The sequence below is a fragment of the Lycorma delicatula genome, chromosome 5 (assembly GCF_047948215.1).
Source record: "Lycorma delicatula isolate Av1 chromosome 5, ASM4794821v1, whole genome shotgun sequence".
In the NCBI taxonomy this organism is placed as follows: domain Eukaryota; kingdom Metazoa; phylum Arthropoda; class Insecta; order Hemiptera; family Fulgoridae; genus Lycorma; species Lycorma delicatula.
Window position 1 is genome coordinate 49,326,053 of NC_134459.1, and position 22,408 is coordinate 49,348,460.

General features: G+C 30.3%; 1 protein-coding gene across 4 annotated transcripts in view; it reads left to right on the top strand.

Annotated features, from left to right (window-relative positions):
• Positions 1 to 20,108, top strand: part of mms4 (Methyl methanesulfonate sensitivity 4) — a 74,981-nt gene extending 54,873 nt beyond the window's left edge. For all 4 annotated transcript variants that reach the window (XM_075366066.1, XM_075366068.1, XM_075366067.1 and 1 more), the window contains exons 3-9: positions 1,150 to 1,284; positions 7,678 to 7,865; positions 13,694 to 13,786; positions 15,212 to 15,343; positions 15,950 to 16,148; positions 17,786 to 17,842; positions 19,832 to 20,108. In XM_075366066.1, the coding sequence (XP_075222181.1) occupies positions 1,150 to 1,284; positions 7,678 to 7,865; positions 13,694 to 13,786; positions 15,212 to 15,343; positions 15,950 to 16,148; positions 17,786 to 17,842; positions 19,832 to 19,948 (921 nt within the window). In that variant the 3' untranslated portion in view covers positions 19,949 to 20,108. The remainder of the gene's footprint in view (positions 1 to 1,149; positions 1,285 to 7,677; positions 7,866 to 13,693; positions 13,787 to 15,211; positions 15,344 to 15,949; positions 16,149 to 17,785; positions 17,843 to 19,831) is intronic.
• The last annotated feature ends 2,300 nt before the right edge of the window (positions 20,109 to 22,408 follow it).

Sequence of the window (22,408 nt, forward strand, 5' to 3'; positions counted from 1 at the left end):
TTTCAAAGATCTTTTGAGTTTCGGGAACAAGAAGAAGTCACAAGGAGCAAGGACAGGTGAGTAGGGTGGGTGGGGAAGAACAGTGATCGAGTGTTTGGCCAAAAACTCAGGAGTTCTGAGGGCTGAAGGGCTGGAGTGTTGTCGTGATGAAAAAACCAGTCACCACTCATCCACATTTCTGGTCTTCCGCCAGATAGCATCCCACAGACATTTGAGAACTTCACTGAACTTCTCTGATGGTCAGACATCGATTTGCCTGAACTAGGGTGTTGATTTTGTCTATGTGTGAGTCGTCAGTTGATGTGGAAGGATGTGCAGGATGCTGTTGTCTTCAATCGACTGACGACCATCTTTAAAACATCCATGCCACTTAAAATATGTTGCATGCTTCATAGCAACGTCCCCGTAAGTCTTGAGCATATCAAAAGTTTCATTCACAGATTTTCTGAGTTTAAAAAATTTCACAGCAACTCCTTGCTCGTTCAAGTCACTCATTCTAAAATCCACCAAATGAATAAAACACACGTCACAAACAACCGCGTAACTAAGCAACCAATAATGATATTTGCAAATATAATATATATACTTAATATAAATACTTATTAAATTTGGTATTTAATACAAGGTACTGGAGGTCAGTTAATCACTGAAAAATGTATAACTTTTTTAAAATCCCAATTCATTCTTCTTGTATAAGAAGACATAAATTGCTTCAATACAAAATTTTTGTATAAGTCATTCATGATAAATAATTACGATTTGTATAAACAACTGCTCTTTCGTATAATATGCCTTTTTTTACAGCCTGCTACTGTGATTGATCTGCAAGTATGACAGTTGGTAGCTAATAACAACTGAGATATCAATAAGTTATTTTGGCTGCTATAATGAAGACACAGACTCCTCATTTAATACATTATTGCAAATAACTTAAGTTATTAGGTTTTGATTAACAGCACTTTCATGGAACTGGTCTGTTTAAGATCAGACATGATTGATTATTTAACTGTAGTTAGGTTTAACATTCTGTAATGTGTTAATTTTCTACTATTTTAAAGTAAAATAAAACTACTCTTTAACCTTTACATTTTGTTAAATTAATCTATTGTTTAATTTTACCATTCTTATGTTTACATATGTTTGTTGCAGTATATCAGTGTTATTGTCGATAATAATTTAATAAATTGTAAATTTGGAGGTGTAATATTATCAGCGATTGTAGAATGCGGCTCATCTCATATCGTTAAATCACAATGTATCCCGTACAGTATTACATGGAACAGAGTAAGTACCATGTTAAAAATAGTTTCTTCATCCAATATTGAAAATCATTTTAGTTTTATTTTACATTTTAGTATCATTGTACACTTTTTTGTAGGTGAACCCACCGGGTTGGTCTAGTGGTTAATGCGTCTTTCCAAATCAGCCGATTTGGAAGTCGAGAGTTACGGCGTTCAAGTCCTAGTAAAGCCAGTTATTTTTACACGGATTACTTTAGATCGTGGATACCGGTGTTCTTTGGTGGTTGGGTTTCAATTAACCACACATCTCAGGAATAGTCGAACTAGGAATGTACAAGACTACACTTCATTTACACTCATACATATCATCCTCATTCATCCTCTGAAGCATTATCTAAACGGTAGTTACCGGAGGCTAAACAGGAAAAAGAGAGTTAAAAGTAGGTGAAGATGGCAAAAATTTAAAGGTAAAATGTTTCTAGGTGTGCTTTGATTAGGGCTAAATGCATCAAATTTCCTGAAATGGAGAAGAATTTTTTTTCCATAGAAGAATTAAGAAATGTAGTTACTTCAACTTTTGCAATAGCAGAACTTATCCTGGAGAAGAAAAATTTCAGTTTTCCAGAAATTGCCGCAGATCACACAGAAAAGTGTGTTAATTTTGTTTTTTCGTAAGTGTCAATAAAACTGCCACCTGCTTTTGCCTAGGTATCTGAATGTCTTTTGATGTGCTCGATAGTACAACCAACACGGAAATAACAATCAGCTACATAGTCGGAACAACTAGTAATGAAATTAAATTCCTCTGTATGTCAATGCTGGTTGTGATGCTCAGTGGAAATAAATTACCTGTATATGTAATTTTTACATGAAATCAAATGCCATAAGAGGGTGATTTTGAACATTTAATCAACTGGGTCAAATCGGTCGTGAATGTGAGACTAGTACATTGGTAAAATTTTCAGTGTATCTAATTATGGACTCTTAATTAAAGTAACTTTTATGAGGAAGACCCTGAGTAGAAAAATCATCTGCAGTGAATGTAGATCTATTCTTCAGCCCTTAGATATGTGTTTCAACAAACCCATTCAAAGACAATTAATGCTGTTTTTACATGAGCTAGACGGAAATTGATGTTCATCAATTAATTGACATAAAGTGATAGAATTAAAAATTCATTGGTAGATCTTTGTGTGACTGGTTAATGAAGAACTGGAACTTACATAAATGGACATTGTTGTTAAAAGTTAGAGATAAACTTGGAAATTAAAAATTTGATAGCTCCAAGGATGATGTTTTGTGGAAGATGTGTATGCAGCAGCACAGTTAAAATTGAATCTACAGATACAGATACTACAGAACTGTGATACTTGTATATTTTTGATGTTGTTGCAAAATATAACTATTTCCAATCTTTTTTTTCTTATAACCAAAATAGTGCATTATAATAATTCATTTCACATAAGAAATAATTTCTACCTAAAAGCCTACGAAACATTATCATCTTTTCACAATTAAAACGTGTTCATCATTTATTTGTAGTGTAAAAAGGTAGGTTATTTTTTCTTATTTCAAAAAGCTGTTTTTCCTCTACAAAACCTTGATGTTTTGACTTGTTTTAACTTGAAAATTCAAGTCATTTATAATTTTGTAAAAATATAGAAAACACTACATATGAAGTCTAAATAAAGTTTTAGACTGGTTCAGAAAAACTTTTTATTTACTTTTAGTTTAAAACTTTTTAAACTTTTTTTATACATGGACTACACCTTCGAAATAGTTCCCTTGAGAAGCCACACAATACTTCAAATGGTTTTCCCAATTCATAGCAATGTTGGAACTCAGAAACTGGAATATCCTTCAGTTAAATTTAAAAAAATGTTTTCCACTGTTCCAAAATGGTTTCCTTTGAGCTGTTTTTTTAAAGTCAAGAACAGGAAAAAGTTGCAGGGACTAAAGTCAGGTGAATAAGGTGTTTGAGAAATTACAGGAATGTTTTTTTAGCCAAAAACTCATTAATGCAGTGTGATAAGGTGCATTGTCATGATGCAGCATCTAGTTGTCTCTGATGGCTGGTCTCATGTGAACGACTCTTTTCCGCAGTCTTTCAAGAATTTCTTGGTCAACATATTGATTTACAGTCTGTCCTGTAGGCAAAAACTCCTTATGGACAATGTCATTATTATCGAAGAAACTAATTAGCATAGTTTTGGTTTTTGCCTTTTTGGGACTTGGTGAGTTTGAAGTTTGCCACTCCTTACTCTGGCATTTTTTTCTGGGTCGTACTCAAATATCCAAGATTCATCACCAGTAATAACATTTTTTTAGAAAATTAGATCAGTTTCAATTCACCCTAGAAGATCGCAGGACATTTCCACCTTGTTGTTTTCCTGTTCAACAGTGAGGTTTTTTGGGACCAATTTTGCACAAACTTTTTTCATGTCCAATTCGTTTGTCAAAATTTGATGGACTGTGGTACGGTTCAAATTCAATTGTTCTGCAATCATTCTGATAGTTAATAGCTGGTCGTACTGTATCAAGTCTCTGATTCGCTCAAAATTGTCATCATTTTTTTGACATTAACGTTCTTCCAGAGCATGGATCATTTACAACTAATTCCCGGCCATCTTGAAAATGCTTTAACCATCTAAAAACTGGGGCTCACGACAGAACATCATCTCCATACATCATTTTCAATTTTGAAAAAGTTTCAGTAACATTCTCACTGAGTTGTAACACAAAACTTGATTGCACAATGTTGCTCATAATTAGTATTACTCATTTTTGTAACACACACCCCAACCCCCTATGGGAAGACACCTGCCTTGTGACGCTTCTGGTCGCACACCACCCTTCCTGTTCCTAGCCCTGATGGGCTTTAACAGGAGTCATCTTTCGCCTTCTAACTTTTAACATCTCATAGTAATAACCCAGGCCTCGTTGGGATGCCATCAATGTAAATGCCTCGCTAGACATTTGCATCAGTGATTTTTGAACTCAGCTTTAGCCTTCGCTGTAGGCCTTGTCCGGATTTTGTAACGCAAAACAAAAACTCGTTTTACAAAAGTTTTTACGTCTCATGTGACAGCAATAGACTGAAAATATTAATCTCTAATATAAATCAGCAGCTGTTCATATAAACATATGTTAGTAACTTTACAGTGTTGCGACTTTGGCTGTCAAAAAAAAAAAAACTAGTCTCATTACTTTATTTACAGACCTCATATTTATTTATTTTTTTAATATGTGATGACTAAGCATTAGAAATAAAAAAAAAAAAGCTGACAAAGTATTGCATGACTTTCCTGGTATCATTGGCCAAGTCATACACAACTTGAAAAATCTAATTTTTTTACAGTGATAAAGCATTAAAATATTAAGGGTCTGATTTCTATCTTTATAATAAGATAATTTCATTTTTTTTTATAAAACAACTAGCTAGTTGGTGCTCTGCCCTCTGGACCTCTGGGGCCAAGGCGAACCCCAGAGCCAACCCAGGAGCTCCCTGGAGCCTACCCCGGGCTGAAGAACTCACTTTACCCACTGTTCCCAACTTGCCATAATTCACAGCTTCATCCACAAGGGGTCTAGGGCCTCATTCTTTGGCTTAAAACCTTACCTAGGGTAACATGAATGTAACCTTCAAATTTGAAAGCAATCTATTGGTTGGTTCTCATGCGGTGCTAGAGCAAACAGAAAAAATTTCGGCTTTACATATAAGAAATAATCAGAAACTGAAAAATAAATTTTCAGAATTTTTTTAAAATTTGGTAGCCCAAGTTAGTGAGCATTTTTTTGATTAATTATTTTAATTACCAGAATAAGATTTAAGCATCAAAATTCCCAAATTTTAAATAAAAGAATTTTAATTTTTAGGGGCTTCCGTATACTTTGAGGAATTTAGGAAAAATTTATTTATAAGTAGTGATCTCTAACAAAAAAAATTAATCTAAAAGAGAATTGTTTAACATTTTGATGAAATAAAGTGTAGATTTTATGAAAGTAATGAAAAATAGTGCTTCTCATTTTGGGTCCATAATATAATATAGGTTCCAAAGCTACTTTAATTTTAATAGTCCTTTAAGTGATGAATAAAAATTTAAAAAAACGTTTTGTAATAATGAAATTTAAAAGAGTTAGAGCCAAAAAAACAACAGAATATATATAAGTTAAGTTTAACATATTTGGTTAACTAAAGTTTTATTTAAGTCTAAGAATCTCTTCAATGAAGGTTAAAATAAGAAAGAAAGTATTTTCAAAAAACTTTCTACATTTTAGGTCTGAGGTCTATAATTTAAAAAAAATTATAGACATATTTTGATAGCTCTATGTTTGAAGTATAAACTTTCAAAAAGTTTTTTAAAAACATTTAAACCGAAAGGAGCTAATTCAAAAGAACAAAAAAAATTTCAATTTTAAGAATTGGGGATTAATTTTATGAAAAGAAAATTTGAATTATTTATATAGTGCTTTCAGAAAGTTGGTGTGGATTGGAATTATGGAAGTGTAATGACAAAACTTTCTTAATTATTATTTTGTATTTTTATTTCATTATATTGTTAGAAACAGATGTTACAATAACTGAAATAGTTTATTAAAGGTGTTGAAAATTACCTCTTCCAATATCAATATAACACTGCACATGTTTCAGTTTGTTTTCAAACACTTTTACCACTTGATGTACTGGAATGTCTTGTATGTATGCATGGCATTGTTGCATTTTTTATTTTGTTAATCGTGCATGGTCTATTGTGATACACTGATTGTTTCGCTGCATCCCATAGAAAGTAATCTGGGGGAGTGAGATCAGGCAATCATGCAGGCCACAAACCTCTCAAAATGATTTGTTTACCAAACCATTTTGTAAAAAAGTCATTGGCCTGTTAGCTGTGTGCACTGTGGTGCCATCTTGTTGAAATCAACTATTAATGAAGTTTGTTAAAACAGCATACTAATGATCACTATTAACTGTATTTTCAAAAAAGATTACACCCTCGATGCAGCTTGTACTAACACCTACCCAGACTCCAGCTTTCGCTTAGTGTAAAGATTGCTTATGTAATTCATAGGGGTTAGTTGTTGACTACACTCGAGTATTTTGTGAATTAATAATACCCTCCAAGGTGAAACCATGTTTCACTTCATCTGTAAAAAACATAATGTCGAGGATTCCTACAGAATTTTGGTTAATATATTTAAACCATTGACAATAATTTAGTCTTTTACCATGATCTGTAGGTTTCAGTTCTTTTCTTACATCTTTATATGCAATAGCAAGTCCTATATCTCGCTGCTCTGCTAATTTATGCTTTGACTTTGATGGACTTTCAGCCATAGCATCCAAAATATCAAGTAGCAGTTTCTGTTTGTATAGTTAGGTGATCTTCCACTTCGATCAGTGTCTTCAACAGAGCCTGTTGCCTGAAATTTTTTAGTAAGAGTTCAAACAGCATTGCATTGAGGAACAATAGTATTTGGAAACATTTAAGAAAACTTGTGCTTCACTAAACCAGTATACTTGTCACCTTCACAAAAGGCATGTTCGAAGAGAAAAATGTGTTTCTCTACCGAAAGAACCATTACGTTTTATACAACTATTAATTCTGATAAATGAAACAGCACAAAATGAAATGAAGCATGTTCAATCATAACTCAACAACTGATGTCTTTGTTTATTACTGAGCAAAGTTCAACGAAACCACAGCGCAACCAACCTAACACCGAAAGAACAGAATGGACCACATAATTTTTAAGCATTCTGCACAGCGATTTTCTGAATGCATTGGGTATGCATTGTAGGTAACAAATTTGCTTTAATAAAGTTTTTTTCCAAAATTCCTCTGAAGAAAATCAAAAATGTTTTTTTTGTAACATCTCCCAACCACCTTATAATAAATCTTGAAAAAAAAATTAATATGATCAATTATGCATTGATGCACAATTGATCATAATTACTTATAATAATATAATTATTATTGATAATTAATGCATTTTGAGCCAGATTTGAAGAAAATATGTTTGGTCACTTCCTTAGATATAAGGCCAAAAGCAGTGTAACAAACATATGTGCATACATTCTCACATAATATGCACATCCATATATACATATGTTTTTTTGGTCTAAATGAACTAGTTTGACTGTAAAACATAAAGAGTTGCAAAAAAAGCCCGATACCCCATTTTTGACACAATCACCATATTAATGTAGCTATTCTAGCTATATTTGCTAGAAAAGTAAAACATTTAATTTACACATGTTACATTATGAACTCTGTATTTAAACTCATCAGATTTTACAGTCTTTAATAATCATAACTTATCTTTTCTTAACTTATAAATTTTAATTTTGTTGTTACATTTGATTTAATTCTACAATAGATGTATTTGTATATTTTTCTGTTAGTTTAATTTAATTTATACCTTTATGTAATTTCAGAAAATAGTGGATGAAAATGGAAGCACTATTACAGAAGAAGAGAACTTTGCACTTATTGTTTGGGATGCTGAACACTTCTTAACTAAAGTAGAAATTGATAATGTGCAAGATAGTATCAGATTAGCTCAAAATAATCTGCCTGGTAAAAGCTTAACATTGGCCATATATAATCTCGAAAAATATTTAAAGTGAGGTGATATAACAGATTATTGTCTTATTAAATTTTTGTAATTAAATTTTTATTAACTTATTCAGCATCATAGGCCGGTTTATTTATTGGCCAGCTTATTATGTTGTAAAGTCAAGACCTTACAGTATAAGCATCTACCGTAACAGTTTCATTATTTCAAGCTTATGCTTCTTTTTCACTGGTGTTTATAGATGAACTCATATTACTTCATCTGTTTTGCTGTCCTTATGTTATCATCCTTTTTTCTTTTCTGCACTTTTTAATTCCTTCTCAGAGTGGTGGACTGTAAAACATTTAAATAATCTCTTTCTTATCCTTTTGTGTCAATGAAATAAAAAATCTGAGTGGACATCACATGACTTCCTTGTACACTTATTAAATTACATATACACATTTTTTGCTGTACTTTATTTAAACTTATTTCATTTGAAAGTGAATTATAATCCTCTAATTCTTCAATAAAGTGAACAGTTACACAATTGCTGAAATAGTAGTTTTTATTAACATCAAATATTTATAAGTATTAATCAAATATAACTATTAATTCAACATGAAATATTAGGATAGAGTAAAAGTCCCTTTACTACTCGTATTACTAGATCAGTATTATTTGTATCTTGAGTTGCTGAGTGAAGTTTCAAATTTCTTATGTGTCATATAAATAAAAGTTAATAATAATTAAACTATTCTGTTTAGTACTTCTGTATACTGGTTACAAATGTTGATTTCGACCTTACGGTGTAAAATATTCAGTTTTTATTATTAGGTTATTTGGTGAATAAGCAAAAATGAAAAAGAAACAATCATACAGGAAAAAGAAACATAACATGAAGAAATTTATCTCAAAAAAAGGACAAGAATTTGTATATGAAGAGTAAGAAAATGTTAAGAACAAGGGATAAAACGTTAAGAGAAGATGATAAATATAAAGAGGAAAAAATGTTAAAACTAAAGAAAGAATAAAAAGACTAAGAGAACAAAGAAAGAATAAAAATATTAAGAGAAGATAAATATAAAGATGAAGAAAATGTTAAAACCAAAGAAAGAGTAAAAAGATTAAGAGAGGGGATTATGAATATAAAAAGAGAGAAAATCTGAAAACTAGAGAAAATGTACACAAATTAAAATCAGAAGAATTATATCAAACCAAAGAGTGATTTAATGATTGGCAACGAAAAATAAATAAACTAAATGATGATTAACACCAACTTAGGCAGAATATTGTCAGACATTGTTCTTGTGAGGGTCTATTTTTCAGTCACTCTGTAGTTAACTTTAATTTAGACAAAATTAAACAGAAATTCCAGAATAATTAAATAAAATTAAAACTGAGATTAAACTAGAAAATCAAAAATAATACGATTCTAAATTATAATTTTCAATTAATATTAAATAATCAGATGTTTCCCCAAATCTATTTATTACATATACACATGTGTAATAATGCCTATTAAATTAGACATACACAGTTTTAAAAGTAGATAAAATTTTATTTCACTAATAAATTCTGATGTTTTTATATATTTATTTTTTATTGTTATTATTGAATAATTATTTATTGTAAAAATTTTTTTAATGATGGGTTGATAATAATTATTGATAAATCAATATATTTAATTTTTAAAAAAAAGTTAAAAAAAATAAAAAAGGAGATGAAGTCTGAATCGAACCTGTGTGTCTTCCCCTTATTGCCAAATATTTCATTAATTAAAATTTCATTTGGCTATAACTCTGTAATCAATGAAAATAAGTACCACTATATATTGTTGAAAAGCTCTCAATGAGGGCTTACTACTGCAGTTAAGAAAAAGTCTAAAATCCAAAAAATTTGGATTTTGAGCTTTCTTGGACACCTTTGTTTCAGTCAGTTGCAATCAAAAAGGGAGGTGCACAACTAGATGTTACAACAGACCTGAATCCAAAATTTCAACATACTAATCATTTTTGAGTATGCAAGATACATAGGTACATACATAGATATGTACGTACAGACGTCACGCTGAAACTAATCAAAATGGATATTTCCGTTGAAATCTAAAAACTGAAATTTTTCGTGATCACAAATGTCATTTACTTTTTACAATTAAGTAAATAATATGGAGGGAGTAAGGATGTTTTTTTATTTTATTTTTCATTGCAGGGGGCGTATCCAGCTCAAAATGGAAGGGGGACCAGCTTTCTGAATTTAACTTCTTTCATGGGAGAAAGATAGTATGTAAGGGGGATGCTATACAATAATACACACAATAAAAAAGGAAGAATAAAATATATATTTAAAAAAAAAAAATTAATTTTATAACAATAGTTTGCGAGGATTAGATGCAAATTGTGTAACTACAGCTTCAACAAATTGCTCCTTGTTAGTGAAAACCCATTGGTAGTGAATGCTTTTTAAAAACAAATTTTTTGGACTCAGGGACCCCGAAATGGATAGTTCCATACATCCATAATATTATCATACATTTGTCACAAGGTAGTTAAATGTCTTCCTTTCTGTAGTGATGAATTCAAGATAAACGAGCTGATTTTACTGATATAAAATCTGAGCAGTTGCCAAAAGCAATATTAATTATTAGACCAAGTTTTGAATTATTCACTGAAAGTATTGATTATTTAGAAGTTTCTTTCAAAACTATTAATTTAAATTTTTCAAAGTGTTAATTTAAAATTTTTCAAAAATTTGTTATTTATATATCTTTTTATTTTATTATTTTTTAACATTTTTTCTATCTTGGAAGGGGGCAGCTGTTCTCCTTGTTCCCATCTGGATATGCCCATCCATGTTTCATTGCTTTTACTTTCAAGGAAAATTCCCCTTTACTATTCTTTACTGATATTTTCTTTTCAGTTTTGGTACATTGTAGTAGCGTTTAAGTGATTATATTATATTATTATTATTTTCAAAATAATTTATAAATAAAATATTATTATTAGCTCCATCAGTGAAATTAATAGTTTATGAGGCTCAGAAGCTTTCAGGTTCACTTCTACTCAATAATTTTAGTAGTATCACTTTCTTAAAAGTTACATTTATAAAATTGTCATTCGTTTCTTAGTAATTACATCAGGAAAGTTAATCGATATATCATCTAATTTTAATGAAAAATTTGACAATATAATTTCAGTAAAAGTTCTTTAATATCTCCACGTTTGTCTTCATCCATTTTAATGTGTCAATTTGAAAATCTAATTGCAAAAAAAAAATATGTTTAAATAAGATTACTGAACAAAACCTTTTCTTTCTTTCTTTTTCCTGTTTAGCCTCCGGTAACTACCGTTTAGATAATTCTTCAGAGGATGAATGAGGATGATATGTATGAGTGTAAATGAAGTGTTAGTCTTGTACATTCCCAGTTCGACCATTCCTGAGATGTGTGGTTAATTGAAACCCAACCACCAAAGAACACCGGTATCCACGATCTAGTATTCAAATCCATGTAAAAAACTGAACAAAACCTGCATTATTTTAGCAAAGATGAAAACAAAGTTAAAGATGTCAGTTTTAAGCTAATTGAGTATGGGAAATTCAGTTCAAAAACTCATCATTATTTTGAATCAAAAAAACCTTGGAAATTCTGTTGTATTATATTACAAGTGGTGGTGCCATTTAAATAAAAAGTATTTAATTTTAAAGTCAAAATTTTACAAAATATATAAATTTTGTAATGGATTTGTGACCAAGTTTTTTTCAGTTTCAGCTTACCTGTTCGATCATGTGATGCAGTGATTTCTAGAACTAGTAGGAATAATGTGTAGTTTTTAGAATGTATTCATATCATAAGTTTCAGAAAGAGCACATTTTTATGGTGATTATTGATCATTCGGTTTATATTTAAATTATCTCTGATGGGGATGAAAAGTTTTGTTCTTGGAAAAAGAGTACTGTCATTAAATCTAGTTTCCATTGAAAATGCCAAAAAAAAAAAAGAACATGACAATTATCATACTACTGCATATAACACTGTAAAGTATTAAAATGAAACTGGATTTTGTGAATTTTAAAAGGGTAATAATTACTCCTACTGAGTATCATGAATATGTTTTAGAGATCAACTGCTGTTTTTCTCTATAGGTTGAATATTAAGTATAAATAATAAGAATTTAATTTTTTTATGTCAAATGATGGTGGATGGGTGGGGCTGTTGTAAAAATGCACCCTTTTAATTTTGGTATTTTTTTAAAATTATTTTACAACTGTTATATTATAGCATTTTTTTAGAAAATTTAACACAACTGAGGGGTTGGTTTGCCCTAAAGTGGTGTGTGTATTTGTGTTAAATAAAATTCTATTTTTCATTACTCATAAACTATTCGTTGAACATTTTTATCATTAAAGGAAGCATGTTGTTTTATGTTGATATAAGTTCATGGTTATGGAACAAAAGCAGAGGAGTAATATAAAAAAATTAATTGGTTTACAAGCAGTATAATATATAAAGATTAATCTAGTATTTACTGCCAGTACAGAAATTATATGCACTTGAATTTGAAGCCTTATAAGAAACAAATAATTCACCCAATTTCAAAACAAGTTAGATCAAGAGTTACATAATTCTATACTGTCTTTTGTAATGACCTTTTATTGTTTATTAGTGTTTTATGATATGTTTTTGTTGTAAAAATGGAGAAAGAAGTAATTTTTTAAGTCTTTTGTTGTACAGCTTGACAGAAAATATGACTAATCTATCTTTTAATTGTTTTAGCCCCTTTGTCTCTGAAAAACATATTGCTGTCAGATTGCAGTAATCAACTTCTGCCGGCCTCCGTGGTGTGAGTGGTAGCATCTCGGCCTTTCATCTGGAGGTCCTTGGTTTGAATCCCGGACAGGCATGGCATTTTCACTTGCTATTGTCTCTCTTCCTCTGAAGCAATACAATACCAACTGCAATACAATAACTGTGGTCCCGGTGGTTAAAAAAAAAATGAATCAACTCCTGTTATGATGTAAATCTTGTGTTATGATTTACATTAAGATTGTATATCTATTAGTTGTTTTACAAATTGCAGATTAACCTCTAAACAAGTCATGAAATTTGTTGTTTTATTGATAAATTATTACGCAAATTATTTCATCCTTTCTCCAGTTTACCTATAGATGAATGAAGAACATAAAGCATCCTGCCAATTATAAACCAGTTTGTAAGTTCCTGCTAGTTGTATTGCAGTATTCAGCAATCCCTACTGAGTAGAGGTGGTGTTAGAATGGATTGTTTCTTGTCAGAACGGGTACTCAATTTGTTCTGTGCAGTTTCTTGTAAGGCTGTAGTAATGGTTATGTGATATATGAAAAGAATGTGAGGTGCAAAAAAGTACTTGGGAGTTGCTTTCTCTGAGTGTAATACTTTTACTATTCAGTCAATTGTAGTAAACATAGTGAAGGTATCACTTGTAGGACTTAATGTCATCTGCATTTTGGTGGATTTAACATACTGGTATGCTATAGGAAACCCCTTCTATTCTCATTTCCCCCTGTAATTCAGAAAAGGGTGCTTTTTATTATTTAGAGTAACTGTCCTTTTTGAGGGTGTTGTCTCATATTAAGAAGTCACCCACTATCATTACTATTGTCATGATGACCACAACTAAAGTTGTGAAGTATTCTGTTTTATGTTTAGGTTGTTTATTGACCAGCTCTCTTACTTTACATGTTTTTTTATCCCATGTTTTACAATCTCTTTCCTTTACTTGATATTTTTCCTATTTAGAATAATTTGTTCTTGTGCTAAAATCATTTTTATTCCACGTGTTTGTTGTTCATTTTATGTTTTGTAGTAAGATGATATGTTTGTTTAAATTGCTAATAATTTTTTTCTTTAATGAAAATAGAAAAGATGAAGAAAATAAAATTAAAAACAGTATTACTAAAGAACAATCAAAGAAGAAGAAGAATAGAAGAAGTCAGAATTTTCATATTACCAGGTAAAAAAGATATTAATAATTTAAACCCTGATTATATAAATTTTTTTATCAAATTTTATGCTTGTTTGTCTGCATACCTGTTTTACTTAGTGTTGCTTATTGTTATGTCTAACTAAGTCTTAAGTTTCAAAACTAGTTTTTGTGCAGGTTGAAAGGGATATTTTAGACATAGGTGAGGGAGAGTACTATACTGTTGTAGCCACTAGATTGAAACAAAACATATATGTGCTTGTCTGAATATACAATCATGTCTGTCTTTATTCAGGCAGCAGTTACCTGTTTCTTAAGGTAGCATTAAAAAATACTGCTTGAAGTATTAAAAAAATACTTAAAAAATTAATAAACCCAGTTAAAGTACAATAGACATGCTATTCAAACGATGCAAAATCATTGAAAACTGAAGATTGTCTTATCCTGCATAACAATTCATTCCCCTACCCATCTGTGTAATTCTCCCACCATATTCACTCACTCATTAACACCAACACGTACCCAGAGGCAAAATGAACGGCTGTGTATCAATCAGCTATACTTACAAAACAGACTTATTCTGTATCTTTTAAAATGATGGCAAACTGAGTGATTTCATTTGTCAGACCAAGCCACATTTATTTAAAATTATTATTGTAGTAGCTCAGAGACTATATTATTTTTCTGGGTGAAAAGTTGAAGAATCAGGGCTTAAGCATTGAAGCACTATTCTGTCAATGTTGTTGATGGTTACTGAAGTTTGTCATGCAACCACCATTTATTGTTAGGTTCTTATAAACAAGAAATACTGGTCTGTGAAACCTAAACTGTTATGCAGTAGTAATATTTCAACTTCTTTGCATCAGCTGAATCTTTCTAAAGAAGTTAAAATTGATTGGTCGTAAACTCCTGAACATGTTCCAGGTAAGTACCTCCTGTTGCCCGAAAAATATGGCTGTACAAACAATTCCTGGTAAGTCCACGCATATCAAAGTGTTTAAAATGGGCAGATGTTTCAGTAATACCTCCATTATTTCACATAAATCATTGCTATAATACTCGCTTTCATTGTAAATAAATTAAAAAATAAATAAGAACATTTGTTCAAATGTTTTTTTGCTCAAAAATTTTTCTTTTTGTTTATAATATATTTAAAATAGCTTAAATACTTATATTTTGTCTTAAGTTTCTGAAAGTGTAGAAATTGTTTTTTATATTTATTTAATTGTAATCATTAGAAAGCAAAAGGTTCTTCAGAAGGAAAAACTTTATTAGAATCTGTGTGATATAAGATAAAAATAAAATTGAGTCCAATGAGTTTATAATTAATTTTCAACTTAAAATTTTTATTACTTTTATTTATGAAATAATTGAGGGAACTTCTACGTGAATCGCGTATCTGATATTTTTATTGTAATATCTTGTGTAATATTTGTAATTTTTTTTTAAATTAAGGTTGCAAGTGGAGGAATTATTTATTGAATTACAACTTTTGAATGAGTGCTCTACATGGATTCTTAATACAGTTGAAGATGTGGGTAATTTAATTTCTCAGTTCACTAAAGCTGTTGCAGAAAAACCATACAAGTAAGAAAGTTTTTGTTATATTTGATGTTATTAGTGTCATAAATGTTTTGCTTTTCTTCACTGTTATTGTCTGATATAATGATATTTATGTATATATGGCTGATGTCATGACATTTTAGTTTATAGTAACTCATAATCATCTGGTGTTCCATCTAGCATCATATCCCTTATGCTACCAGTGCTTTTATCTACATCTGTTCAAAGCCTTCTCCTTCGTTCCCTTGTAGTTTCTTGTCTTCATTTCCTCTGTTTCTTCAACTTTCTTTTTCCTTGCTTCCTTTCTCCTTCTTCTGACCATTCTAATGCGATTGTCAAGATTCCATTTCCTTTAACCAAATGTCCTAATCAGTGTTCTTTTTTTGTGTACTTCCCTTGTAAGTGCTCTTTCTTTTTTAATCTTAATTACTTCTTCATTCCTCACTCTATTCATTTATCTTACTTTCTCCAACCTCCATATTCACATCTGAAAAGCAATAATCCAGATTTCCAATTTTGTTACATTTTAATTACACTGTAATTTCTGGGAGAAACATTTTCAACAGTTTTTAATTGTTAATTTAATTTCTTTGTTAAGTATTTAAATTTGTTAATTGTTTGGTTTTATAGAACTGAAAAACAGATGCAACAAGTTGAGGGACTTGGCTGGTTGGCAACATGTGATTTGAAGGGTGTTGTACGTGTTGATAAGTCAGGGAATGGCTTACTAAAGTTATGGCAGCAGCAGTTGATGCAGTTCAATAATTCTGGATTAGATGTTGCGCAAGCTATTACAGAACAATATCCTACACCTTTAGCTTTGTATAAGGTAAAGTGTCACTACCATATGATATACTCGCTATAATGAAATTATAGTATCCTTAAATCTTTAATCGCGATTGTAAATATGATTTGCATATTCACATATGATCTTATATTTATTTTTATCTATTAAGAGAACCAGATTTACTTAGTAAGCATCTAAGCTCTGAGTTGTGCTTTTTGTGTTGTCACCGAGTAGGAAATAAAAGTGCCCTCAAATAGGTCCAGGGGCAGAGGAGCTGTCTTCACCACATTGCTCAGATATTCTGGAGACACAATAACTCAAAAAATAGATCTTCACAAGCAAATTATTGATCCAGTAGACCTTTAACTAAAAAAAAACTATCAGGGAAGTAGAGATCAAGAGTATGGAAAAGATTGAACAATAACAATTTCAAAGGGAATATTAAATGAGACAAATAACATACCAGATTGCTTCAAGGCCCCTTCAAAATAGTAGGGCTTGGGAGATAGAGGTACGTACGGTGGTAGAAGTACATTATTGTGTAGTGAATGCAGTTATTGTCAGCTCCAACTAACTCAAGATGTACTGGATATTTTAATGATTTAATGATTGTCATGTTAATTACAGTTTGATATATTGATAATAAAAATAATTTTATGAAGCCAACTAAAAAAAAATTATGAAAATATTAAAATGCAATTGCTGATGAATGTAAATATATAAGCTCATAAACCTATAGTCGTTATCTTGAAGCTAATCAGTTAAGAGCAGTAAACCAGGAGTTCAAATCTACAGAATGTAGAATGCTACAAAACGTGTCTTACATCCTTAACTATTATTATTTTGAACCTCTGTAAAATTTGAAATTACTCATTCTTTTTACAAATGATACTACTGCACCTGTATTCGAATATAATTATTATAAAGGCCTAGAAAATTACATTAGCGGTTCAAATAACTCATTGAATGGATTACACAACTCTCTTAATTTAAACATGGATAAAACCCTTGCATTGTGCGTCTTATGCATGTGCCAAAATAATTTTGAGGATAGAAGAGAGTGGCGATAGAAAGTGCTGCAAGGAATCTATTTCAGAATAAGTGGATCATAAGGTACTTAATTAAAGGGTAATTGAAAAATTATTACCTTTAATACTTTTTTCTAAATTATTGTTTTTTGAATGGAGTTTTTTTGGATTATAACCACCTTTAAAAAATAACCTTGTATTTTGAGATTTTGCTTTGATCAAGTTTTTATCAACTTTATTTGATTTGCTCAAGCAAATTCTGGGGCAGTTCCTTTTTTTTAACTTCAGATTAGTTTACTACTTGTTTGTAATTTGATCTGAATAATTATGTATCAATGCACATAAAATATAAGTAATTTATTGTTTAATGACTAACATATTCCTTTCATATTGAATGTATTCACTATCTTTAATGACTTGGCTGAACTTTATTGTCATTAGTAAATTCCAAAAAAAAGGAAGGAAAGAAAGTTTGATAAAATGAATATCCTTACAAGAAAACTTCTTTCTTTTTATTAATTCATCAACTTTGATAATAAAATACTTTAGTTTCATTGATTATAAATTGGCCACAAATTAGGTATAAAGTGTTTTTTAGACAAAAAAATATTGTGAGGAATAATTAAAAATAAAGTTTTGTTTTTGTTTCAGGCTTATTGTTTATGCAACAACAGTAAAGAGGGAGAAGAGTTACTAAAAGATATACGTGTGAGTATTTACCTGTAAAATGTATTTATTATAGAATGAATTTACCTTATAAAATGTATTTCTATTATAGTTGTATGGCTATTACAGGTTAAAGGACATGCTCCTTCAACCTACTTACAATTGCTTTGCTCATTTTTAGAAAATAATTAAAAGTAAAAGCCATTCTTCAGTAATAGTCTTGGATAAAATTATTTGATTTTTTTTTCAGGATTAAACTTTAACTTTTATGTACTTTTCATTCATGGAATTTTAAACAGATTTTTTTTATAGCTGTCAATTTTATAATGTAATTTCTCAAAATATTCAAAAGTTCATTGTTTGAAAAAATATCACTGAAATTACCTTTCAACTGTTGGGTTTTTAGGAGAAAATTAATATTCCTAATCAGTTTTCAGTATTTTACAGGCAGTCCTGAAACTTGTCGGATACTTCATCATTAGACCAAATGAATTTTGTAAAAATATAATATTGAAGTTTGTAAAAATATAGAATCCATTATTTCACATTCGAAATCATCATTATCTTCACCAAAAATATCATTTTGCAAAATCTGAAGTATAATTTCTTAATTTACAGGAGTTTGAAAATATTAGCTATTATTTTGGCTCTAATTAAATTACTAAAACTAGAAATGAATAATTACAGCTAACAAACGATAAGATATTCATAGCACACCATAAACAAAACCAACAAAACTTTTGCTCAGACAAGTAAATATTTAAACATGAATAGAGAAAAAAATTATGAAAATCATTAGTTGTTAAATGACATGAGAAAACAGTTTATGAAATAGTCATAAATGTTGTACAAGAACATGCAAATCACATTTTTATATGTTTATGCAATGCAGAATGGAAGTTAAAATCGTATATTGCTGTATATAGCAGCAACAGAAGTACATCCATAAAGTATGTACTTATGTGTATAAGTGTATTAAGTATATACAGCAGTGATTTTTAAAATCCAAAAGAGTTCAATAAATTTCTAAAGGATTTTATGTGGCACAAGAAATAAGCACAATCCTTTAACCATGTTTTGGTATAAAAAGAAGTAACTTAAATAAATACAATATTAATGTGACCGCTTTGTTTCAAGTACATGTTTTTCTAACTGTTTTCAAACGTCATTATTTTTTTTTATAAATGCCTAATTTTTATTCTTCATAGTTTCTGTGTAAAATTCTATGCCAACAGTGAATGCAGATTCATAGATATATAAATTTGTTTAATGAATTCAAGTACATGTTTTTCTAACTGTTTTCAAACGTCATTATTTTTTTTTATAAATGTCTTAATTTTTATTCTTCATAGTTTCTGTGTAAAATTCTGTGCCAACAGTGACTGCAGATACATAGTTATATAAATTGGTTTAATTAATTCACCAATAGAATCTATACTATTATATAATTTAACTATATCAGTATTAATTAATGTCCTCCAGATAGTGTAGTTGATCAGAAATATCACAGATTCAGAAACATCTTTAAATCATCATCATGTCTTGATTTTACTGCATAAATGATACAGTAAGATATCATTTATGCAGTGACATAATATTTAATGTAGAAAAATTACTATATCATTTATGCAGTAATTTTATGACTTTTTGTGATCACAAAAAAGTCTTAAAAAGTTGGGCCGAATATGTGCAAAGTTTGTAGCACATAAAAACCAAAATATTAATATGCAGTGTGAAATTTACATAAACACTAAAGTCAACAAAAACAACTTATGAAGTACTTAATAAAGGTTTTTCCTAATTACTTCAAAATGGGTTCAGTTAACAGCAATGCATCTGGTTGTTCCAGAGAAGTTTTATTCTCATTAGCCATATTTAAAAAAATTAGTCCCACCTCTTTGATGTATACAATATAATCACAGCCATATTTTATAAATATAAAAATAAATGCATCGTGAAAGGGGTTAATTCAGTCAGAATGATGTATTTAAGTGTGCATTTTATTAAAATTGTTTGCTTCTTTTGTTTCAGATAAGAAGAGGTTTCGGTGAGGTGGCTACAACAAGGCGAATTGGTCCAGAATTAAGTAAAAAAATCTACTACTTTTTTAACAGTCATGATGCCAATCTACCTCTTTCGCAAGATTAATCTTGATGACTGATTTTGTTATTTTTTAATTTTATTTGAAAATATTAAAAAGTTACAAATGGAGTAACAGAAAAAAACCATTAATTGAAAAAAAATTATGTTACATTTTGTATTTTTATGTATATTGTTAAAATGATATAAAACTTTTTACCTCACTGTTTATTTTTGTACATTTAATAATGATTAAGTAAAGGTGGTATTGCTTTGTCCAGTGATAGTTAGAATAAAAACTTTTTTGTAAAGTGTAAAACTCAGAAATATTGATGATAATTACCGTTTCATCGTTCAAACTGCGCCACATTAAATCTGTTGTATACAGCAGTGAAGTTATTCTTGTGCATTTCTATAGTTGTAAATTTGTCAGACGTAGTCAAATATGAATATAAAAACAAAAAAGGATTAGATAGAGTTAAGCAAAGGGTTTAATACAGAAAACAAACTAAATGTGATATAATACAGTAAATTCACAAAAGTGATATATAAAAAATGAAAACAATTTTTTTAATTTATAGTGTTAGATGAAAGTCTCTAATACAAACTAGATTTTTTGTTGCATTTTTGCATTTTTAGGCCTGCATACAGATCGTGTGGGTCTCTGCAGTAACGTGGGTGTTTATATTGATTATGTATCTTCTATCATTTTGTATACAGCCTAAATAAATAAATTCCAGTTAGGCTTAACATTTTTTTCTAATGCTACATAAGTCATTTAAAAAAAAAAAGAAAAGGAAAGTGTTAACTTACTGGATATAAGCCTATTTGTTGTTATTGGAGAGATATAAAAATAAAAATATGAGGCTCAGTCAATATATACTGAACTTTTCTTTTAACATTTATTAGTACAGAATAAAAATATAAAATGTACTTATAGCTTTTCTCCGTAGTTTCCTTAAGTTTTACATATTTTTCATAATATGTGGATTCCTCTTCTTCATAAAAAGTTTGACCTCTGTCTTGAGCTGTTTGTACACGAACTGCTCTACTTTGTTGTAGCTTTGAGATCAATGTTCTCCCAGTGCCTTCTTTAGTGGCTAAAGAAAAATAAATCACAAGGGGGTAAATTTGGGTTGTGTATGGAATGTGTTAAGGTTTCCCAATAAATTCATCCAGTCTATCCATAGTGCTAACTGCTATCTATTGTCATGCGCGACTGCTGTTGTCATGAAGGAGAATCACATCTCTGATTGACCAACAGCGCCTTTTGTTACTAAAGGTGGATTTCACTTTGTCCAGGAACTGGCAGTGTACACAGCATTTACAGCATGGTATTGATAGAAAAAATTGAGCAATACGCCATTCCAGTCCCAAAAGACAATTGCAGGGATTTTTCTAGCTGACTGATGTGTTTTTACCTTTACAGAGCAAGACTTTCCTCTTCTTTGCCGCTCCACACTCACTGATTTTGATTCTGTAGTATAGTGATGGACCAATGTATCATCACATGTGACTCCACATGTGATGATATAAAAAAATAATCCAAAAAATTATTTCTCATCAAAATTTATTCAGGAGTTTTTGGAAAATTTCCTGTCAGGCCTGTTTCTGATTTAGAGAAAAGGTCATGGAACCCACTACGCACAGACTTGAAAACCCAAGATGCTTTGTAACAATGGGCACTTATGTGACTGATACCCATTTCCGAAGGAACTTCAATCATCTTCCTTGAGGTCACGAAATTGCCAGTCACCTTCCTTGAGGTCATGAAATTGCCAGTCACCTTCCTTGAGGTCATGGATTGATCAAATGTTGTCACCTGTCACAGTTGTCCTTGAACACCTATTGTGACTATTTTCTACATTTTTACACACACTTTTAAATTTGCTAGCCCAATCATAAACTTTGATACATGACAACATCATATCTCCAAACTGCGCATGTGGTTTGTCAAAATTTTGAAAGGTTTGATATCTTCATTCATGACGATCTTCACGATAATATGTTACCAAATCAACAATGGAACCTCTTGCTCCTACATGACACTATTGACCAGAGAGACATGAATGATGAGATGCTGGAGTGTCCATCCTCTCACACTTCTCCACTATCAATAACCCTCCACACCAATCCAGTCATGTTCATATGTGTGAGCTGTGAAGACAAAAATCCAGTTTATATTTGGCTCTGCATGTGTGTGTGTGTGTGTGTTTTTTTTTTAATATGTGCAGAGTCAATGAATGAGGTGTGTTGAAAAAATTATAAAACTTCTTTTCTGGTGTTTATAAGATATGTGATTTGCATCACTGCATAATGTAGGAACTACAAAAAATCCTCCACTACCCATATGTGTCTATGATTATTAGTTTTTGAGTAGTGTTCATTTGAAGTAGGTGTTGTTTAGTGCCTGTCGCAGTTTTTGCTTCTTTGAAAAAAGTTACAATGAAGTTTTGTATCAAGTTTGCTAAAGATTTTACCAAACTCAAAAAAAAAATGATATAAGAGACTTATAGAGAGGACTTTTGA